Genomic DNA, 8,793 nt, shown 5'->3' with positions numbered 1-8,793 from the left:
GGAGGGGAGGGGTGGGGGGATAGTAGAGGATAGGAAAGGCAGCAGAACACAACAGACACTAGTATGGCAATATGTAAATCAATGGATGTGTAACTGATGTAATTCTGTAATCTGTATATGGGGTAAAAATGGGAGTTCATAACCCACTTGAATCAAAGTGTGAAATATGATATATCAAGAAATTTGTAATGATTTGAACAACCAACAATAAAAAATTAAAAAAAATAAAATAAAATAAATTAAAAAATAAAATAAAAAACCAACAACTCAGAAAAAAAAAAAAGAAAAAAAATTAAAAATATTGAGTTGGTCATCTGAGGTCTTTTGAGGTTCCTTATCCATTTCATTTTTTTTCTTTCTATTTTTGCCTATAATCTATAAATCACTTTGGGTAGTATGAAAATTGTCAAAATGTCATTAAAATAATGTTATTCAAAAGGGGGAAAGGCTGGAGTTGTGGCTCAGTGGTAGAGAACTTGCCTGTCTTGTGAGGCCCTGGGTTTACGACCCTCAGTACTCATATCAACAAATAAACAAAAGATCTATTGACAACTAAAAAATATTTTTTAAAAAAGCCTGTTTGATCCCCTGTACTACCCAAAAAAAAAAGTTTGTGATATTTAATCAGAAATATTAAATAATTTAATTATTTTTCTCGTTAATTCCTGGCTTTGCCTCAGTTTTGTTTTGTTTTGTTTTGTTTTTTAAGAGAGAGTGAGACAGAGAGAGAGAGAGAGACAATTTTTTTTTAATATTTATTTTTTAGTTTTCGGTGGACACAACATCTTTGCTTTTTTTTTTGTATGTGGTGCTGAGGATCGAACCCGGGCCGCACGCATGCCAGGCGAGCGCGCTACCACTTGAGCCACATCCCCAGCCCTGCCTCAGTTTTAATGTTGGTATTTAGAGTAAGTATAAAGAGTATTTTATAAAAAATAATGAGCAAAGAAAAATAGGAAACTAAAAATGTCATATTTGAAAAGCTTATGTTATATGGCTCAAGGTTTTTGTTTTCTGTTTTTTTGGTATCAGAGATTGAACCCAGGGGCACTTAATCTGGAGCCACATTCCCAACCCTTGCTAAATTGCTGACACTGAGTTTGAACTCTAAATCCTTCTGTCTCAGCTTCCCGAGCTGCTGGGATTACAGGAGTGTGCCACTGCATCTGGCTGGCTCAAGTTTTTCAATGCTTATAAGCTATCACTGAAAATTTTTAAACTCAATATCAAACAGAAAAAAAGCACATTTCACAAATATACCTTTTGCTTTGTTTTTTCTAACTTGGATTTCAGTTTTCTGCCTCTTTTGCCAGTCCAGCCAGTCACAAATTCTGAACCTTAGGAGTGGGACAACAAAAGAACAATTCACATAACATACTTCATTGCAATTTTACATATTCATTTATTCTTACCTGCTAAACTTAGCTACATACTTACCCAAAGAAGTTTCTGCAGTAAATGAATGCTTGGTTCCTCTATTAGATTCAAATACAAAACCAGGTAAATCTTCTTTCAATATTGTAGCTTGCTGACCATCTGAGTTATGAATAGCAATTTCTCCTTCTTTCAAGCATGTTAATGACCAATTCCCTACAGTAAGTTTAGTGGGTCCTGGTGCTGAGAGTATAGGTTGACTTGAAGTAGATGGCTTTACTTGGCCTCGGGCTCTTTGTAACTTCTCTAAGAATTCACTTCTGCTTTCTACAAAGACAAAATACTTAATTTAAAACCTCATTCCTTTAGACTATTCCATGTTCAAAAATAAGTAGAAACTACCTATTGGAATGTCAATTTTATAAAAGAAAAATTAGCACAGATTCCTCTGGAATCCTCTCACTGGTTTGATCTACTTAGGTTTAAGCATAAAAGCAATCTTATAGGTGTAATTTTTTAAAAAGGTGAACCTTCTGAGAAAAGATATAACTTGAAAAAGCAATAAACCCATGCAATTTACCACTACATGACAAAAGACAGATTTATCTAAAGACTGAAAAGATTATAAGTAGCTGTAGTGCTGTTCAATTAACATAGCGATAAAGCTCTTGCCTGAAAAGTAAAAGGCCCTGGGTTCGATTCCCAATACTGCCAAAGCAAAATGAAACAAAACAGAAGGTATTTATGAAATACTTACTTGTATAATTTTTCTGCTATTATTAAAGAAATTGACCACATGATCATCTAGAATGTGCTTACTCCTGTGATAATAGTAGCAAAAATATGAACAGAAAAATAAATTGTAGAAGCTAAAAAAGTATTTTAACTGAAACAAAATATTACCTGAACTATCCGATCCACCTTCAGGACTACCACTTGAATACATGGTAGCAAGTTTTCCATCCAAGATAAATCTGAACCATCCATTACTGCCATTAGACAATTCCAAGGCTGCTGCATCACTCCAAATATATAAGCAGTCCCTTCCCCTAATGATTGACCAGTCTCTCCAATGATATGGTTTACCTTGCTGTAATTCTTTAGCATCTTCTTGTGGTTCATCTTCCTAAATAGGCAAAATTATTCAATGAAATGTAGAAAATAATTTTATTTCAAATATTAAGTATTGTAAAAACTTGACTATGAATCAAATTCAGAAAATAAACATATTGAACACAATTTTCAGTTGCTTATGGTTTAATATGTATTGTGATGATCTAATTACCTATAACTGAATCTTAAAATTATTTAAGTCCTAAAAATGCTAAGAAAACCATATGAAAAATGACCTAAATTATATCATGTTCATTTGAAAGACCAATGGATGAGAGTTTTATTTATATAATTAATACTCTGAAGATCTTGGTAAACTCACTATACATCTCTTGGGTCTGATAATTTGTAACAAATGGAGACTTAGATGAGACCACTGATATTTGAACCAAATAGTGCCTCAGAATCACCAGAGAAACTTCTAAAAAATAAATCCCAAGGGACTAGGCATGTTAGCTCAGTAACAGAGTATTTGCCTAGTATGCCAAAAGGTATGGGTTCAATTTCCAGTACCACACATATACATACATACATATATTAATTCTGAGCTTGAACTATAGTTCAGTAATAGAGCACATGCCTAGTGCGTGTGTGTGAGGCCCAGAGTTTAATCCCCAGCCCTGCAAAATATAAAAAACAAAATAAATGTCTTAGATAAAGAAAATGTGACATATACGAAATGGATTATTATTTGGCCATTAAAAAAGAATGAAATCCTGACATCTGTGGCAATGTGCATGCGACTAAAGGACATTATATTAAGTAAAATAAGACAGATACAAAAAGACAAGTACTGTACAATCTCACGCATAGGTAGAAACTAAAATACATATAATCTCTTGGAAGAGAGTAAAATAGTGATCACTAGAGGCCAGAAAAGGGAAGGGAAAGTTGGAATCGAAGGAGCTTGGATAATGGTACCAAAATATAGTTAGCTAGGAGCAATAGGTTCTTACGTTTTATAGCACAGCAGAGTAATGATAGTCTATGATAATTTATTAAAAGAATTAGAAAAAGGAAGTTGAATGCTCCCAACACAAAGATATGACAAATATTTAAGATGGAAATGCTAATTACCCTGATTTGATCATTACACACTGTACACAACTCAAATTATCACAATGTGACCCTCAAATGGGTAAAATTATTATGTCAATCAAAAACAAATAAAAAAACTAATTTCAAAGGCCCTCTTCTTGGCCAACTAAATCAACAGACTGTATCATTTCTATGATCATACAGATATTTTATTTAGAGAATGCTTTTTAAAAAAATGAAAACAAGGGGCTGGGGCTCAGCGGTAGAGCACATGCCTGGCATGCGTGCGACATTGGGTTTGATTCTTAGCACCACATATAAACAAATAAAATAAAGATCATCAACAACTAAAAAAAAATTTAAAGAAAAAATGAAAACAAAAATCAACCTGCTGACATTCTGTAGCTTAACCTCAGATCCTGAAAGTTTTCAGAATCTGTCTACACATAAGAACGTCTGCTCTGGGCCAGGATAGATAACAAAGGATCTAGTCTTTCACATCCATAGTAAACCACTATAAACTTGACAAGATATATGGGGAAAAAAATGTATTTTCAAATATGGGACAACTGACAACACAGAATTGGAATCCCCAAGAAAATGAAAGCAACAAACCAAGAAACAATTTCCTAGCTGGGGTCACAGAAAGTGAGGGAAAAAAAAAATAAGTCTAGCAGTATAAATTGAGAAAATGGAGATAAGAGTTTAAGGTATTAAAGACAACTGGATTATTTTAAGGATGAGTTTGGGATTAGGGAAATAAGCCAAAAACACCTGCAGAAATCTGAAACATGGTTTCAACTGAGCATTAGACTACTAAGGTATAGGGTAATACTCTAAAGAGTGGGCAAAAAAACACCTGGAATGTTGTAAGTGGAACAAGATCAAGAAATCATACAAGTGACCGTCAAGAATTTAAAGGGAAACATCAACATAAGAGAAAAACCAGAAGGAAAAGATGAAAAATACAACACCTAAAATGAAAACCTCACTAGATGCGATCAGTGCAGGGGGAGAAAAAAAAAAGATCAGCAAAATCAAAGAGGCATAAAGCAAAACAAAAACGACTGGGGGCGGGAGGGTAGGGGGGAGACACAAAAAAAGAAAGAATGCTTCAGTGACCCATGTGACAATAAAAAGTAGTTTAATATGGGGCTGGGGATGTGGCTCAAGCGGTAGCGCGCTCGCCTGGCATGCGTGCGGCCCAGGTTCGATCCTCAGCACCACATACAAACAAAGATGTTGTGCCCGCAGAAAACTGAAAAATAAATATTAAAAAAAAAAAAAAAGTAGTCTGATGAGTGTGTAATTTGAGACCAGGCAAAAAAGAAGAAACAAATATTTCCAGTATTAACAGCCAAATATATTACAAATTTGACAAAAGCTATAAGCCCATAAAGAAACTCACAAGAACACAGTATCAAGCAGTAGTACACACACACAAAAAAGCACAAAAGTGAATCCATACACACAGGCACATTACAGTAAAAACACTGAAAAATCGGTGATAAAAATCTTTTAAAATAGGGAGAGGAGATATATCCAAAGAAAACAACTTCTTATCAGAAACTATGCTAATAAAGTAGCAATGAAACTTTTTTGGGGGGTATTAGGGATTGAACTCAGGGATACATGATCACTGAGCCACATCCCCAGCCCTATTTTTTGTATTTTATTTAGAGACAGGGTCTCACTGAGTTGTTTAGTGCCTTCAGGTTGCTGAGGCTGGCTTTGAACTCAGGATCCCCCTTGTCTCGGGCTCCTGAGCCGCTGGGATTACAGGCGCTAACTGAAACACCTTTAAAGTATTCAAAAATGATAAACTATAAGTACTGTAGACACTGAAACTATTCATTAAAAATGAAGATGAAACAGGTTGGGGATACAGCTTAGTGCTAGCAAGCTAAGACTCTGGGTTCAACCCCAAGCATTTCCCTCCAAAAGAAAGGTTAACTAGTATTTTCAGATCAACAAAATCTGACAGAAAAAAATTTTGATGAAGTCCAACTCATTCATTTTTGTGTTTCTAGTATAATATTTTTTCCCCCCAGGACTGGAGATTAAACCCAGGGACTCTGCCACTGAGCCACAACTCAAGCCCCTTCAATTTTTATTTTGAGACAGACTGTTGCTAAAATGCCCAAGCTGGCCTTGAATTTGTGATCATCTTGTTTCACTATCTCAAGCAGTTTGGAGTACAAGGGTACCCTACCACACCTGGATATACTATAATTTTTTAAAGATTCATTTAAGAAATCTTTGACAAAAGCCATGGTATGAAGAGCTGAAGAGTTCCTTTTTCTCTCTAAAGTTTTACAATTTTAGTTCATATATTTCAGCATGCATTGCTGTTAATTCTTATATATGGTGTATATATTAAGGGTCAAGTAAAGGTTCAACATTTTGCATATATTATTAATTTTCAAAAAGATCTTCATTTCCTGATTGAATTGTTTTAACAATTTTGCTAAATATCAATGACCAAGTATACTTAAGTCACTAATATATCTACAGACTACTGTCATAGTCTGCTTTATAAAAGAATTGGAATTTGGGGCGGGGGTTGCGGCTCAACGGTAGAGCGCTCGCCTAGCATGTGCGAGGCCCTGGGTTCGAACCTTAGTATCACATAAAAATAAATAAATAAAACAAAGGTACTGTGTCCAACTACAACTAAAAAATAAATTTAAAAAATAAAATAAACATTGTGTCCACCTACAACTAAAACAAATATTAAAAAAAAAAGAATTGGAATCTGCTTCAACTTTATTCCTTTACAAGGTTGTTTTGGCCATTGTAGAGCCACTGTAGACTCATTCACATATGAAGTTTTAATTTGCTGATTTCTATAAAAAGACTTCTGAGGGGCTAGGGTTGTGGCTCAGCGGTAGAGCGCTCACCTTGCACGCGCAAGACCCTGGGTTCGATCCTCAGCTCCACATAAAAATAAATAAGTGAAATAAAGGTATTGTGCCCAACTATAACTAAAAAATAAATATTAAAAAAAAAAAAAGACTTCTGGGATCTGTTGAGATTGCTATAACCTATGTCTCAGTGGTTCAATCCCTACCACCAAAAAAACCCAAGGAATAAATGTAGACAATACATTTGTACATTTGTTTTTTCTTAAATGCCATAGCAAATCTGATGATTCACCAGGTCTAAGAAACACACTCTTTCACATCCCTTAGGATTTTGCAATTACTACTCATACACTACTGTTTGCTCAAAAACATTACCATTTTATCATTAACATAGAGTAAGCATACACTAAATGCTAGGAATAAATTTTGCTGAAAATTAGTTGATAGATGAGGTATATTTTAAATTTGTAATCTATGGCAAAAATGTCAATGAATATTGAAAGTAGTATACAAAATTTAATGAAAAACAGCATATTTACATAATCTCAAATTATTAACTTTACAGTAGAGAAACACGGCAGACATAAAGTTATCAAGGGATTCAAGTTAACATCATCAACAACAGGGTAAACACACATTTATTTCTGAGAAAGTACATTAGGTAAGAGAGGAACTCAACATCACTTTTCAAGTATTCCTACTAAAAACACACACACTCTTTCACATCCCTCAGGATTTTGCAATTACTACTCATATACTATTATTTGCTCAAAAAATTACCATTTTATCATTAATATAGAGTAAGCATTCACTAAATCACAAAATCTAATCACAAAGAAACACAACACAAATGCAAAGTGAAGCTCTTTGTCTACATTGTCCTTACTCTTCAAAAACACCAAAGATATGCAAGGAAAAAAATAAAGCTGAATAAACTTCATGTGTTCTCAGGATCATGACACCAACATGGATTAGACTCTGAAGGGAGGTGTGGGGGACACGACTGCCATGAAGGACGTTAAGGAGGATGGCAAAATTTGAATGCTGACTCTGGATTAAATACTTGTTTTATATACATACTAAATCTTTTTTCATGGTGCTAGGGATTGAACCCAGGGCATCACACATGCTAGGTAAACTCTCTACCACTGAGTTATGTCCTCAGTCCTTAAGTATTAAACTTTCTGATTTTTGATAACTGTAATAATTATACTAGAAATAGTATGGGGGGGTTCCCCCCCACTTTTGGTTATTTAGGTATACTAACTACTGGATGAATCCAGCTTACCCTCAAATAATATTCTTAAAATATATACATACACTCAAGTGTCTGTAAAAATGCTAAATGGGGCAAAACAGTAACTAGTGAATGTAGATACAGGGTATTTTTATATTCCTTATCTATATTAGGAATTTTTCTGTCCACTTAAAATTATATCAATAAAAGAAAAATTACCAATTAAAAATAAATATATAATACTATTTCATATTACAATTATTGTGCCAAAAAAATCATAAATTGAAAATACATTTCCTTAAAACAAACCCTATTCCTGATACCACAATCATTAAGACTACTCACTTTTTCTGGTTTTGATTCCTCTTCATTCTCGTCATCAGAGGAAGGACCTGCCAAAGTTGACACTTTGCTAATTACACCAAGTCTGGCTAGCTGATCCAAAAAAATATCACCACCTTTATCTACTAGATCTCTTATGATCTGCAAAGCCAGCAAGTGACCATCATCATCATCCTGAGGGGAAAAAGGGTACATGACAGCAAGGAAATTAAGAGAAAATGATAAAAATAACATTACTTGCCTAAAAAAATACAGTAATTTGCACAGACAAAATGATTTGCTAAAATTAAAACTTTTATTTTATTAACTACCATCTAAAGAAAATTAAAGCTGCAAGAGTTTCAAGAAAGGTAAGAAACTAACCTCTTGATCAAGAACAGTTGCAGTGATTTCCACTAATATCGTAGGCAAATTGTGACCAACATCAGAATCACAAACTTCTTTTAACAGTGCTTCAGAGCAAAAATGAATCATTTTTCGAATCAGAGCAAGACTTGCTTTCCTTGAAAAGTAAAAAAGAATAATTTTATTAAGCCAAGTTAAGAAGATAAAATAAATCAATGTGCAACTGTACATTCAGGAAAACTAAAGTATCCAACACTAAAGTGTTTTGTTTTCTGTAGTACTGAGGATTGAATCCAGGGATGCATTACTTCATCCCCAGTCCTTTTTATTTTCGATTTTGAGATAGGTTCTCACTAAATTGCCCAATGTGGCCTCACACTTGCAATCCTCCTGCCTCAGACTCATGAGTAACTGAGATTACAGGTCTGCACCACTATGCTCAGCCAACATTAAGTTTTATACACTGCTTAAAAAAAAAAA

The 8,793-nt window shown here is 34.1% G+C and overlaps 1 protein-coding gene across 1 annotated transcript in view; it reads right to left on the bottom strand.

Annotated features, from left to right (window-relative positions):
* Window positions 1-8,793, bottom strand: part of Hectd1 (HECT domain E3 ubiquitin protein ligase 1) — a 94,367-nt gene that overhangs the window by 47,994 nt on the left and 37,580 nt on the right. Inside the window, exons 10-14 of the mRNA XM_015487577.2 lie at window positions 8,332-8,470; window positions 7,972-8,142; window positions 2,278-2,500; window positions 1,438-1,701; window positions 1,261-1,337 (exon numbers count right to left, since the gene is read on the bottom strand). Coding sequence (XP_015343063.1) covers window positions 1,261-1,337; window positions 1,438-1,701; window positions 2,278-2,500; window positions 7,972-8,142; window positions 8,332-8,470 — 874 coding nt within the window. The remainder of the gene's footprint in view (window positions 1-1,260; window positions 1,338-1,437; window positions 1,702-2,277; window positions 2,501-7,971; window positions 8,143-8,331; window positions 8,471-8,793) is intronic.

Source organism: Marmota marmota, unplaced genomic scaffold, assembly GCF_001458135.2.
Source record: "Marmota marmota marmota unplaced genomic scaffold, marMar, whole genome shotgun sequence".
Taxonomy (NCBI): Eukaryota; Metazoa; Chordata; class Mammalia; order Rodentia; family Sciuridae; genus Marmota; species Marmota marmota.
This window is presented reverse-complemented; position numbering and strand designations above follow the sequence as displayed.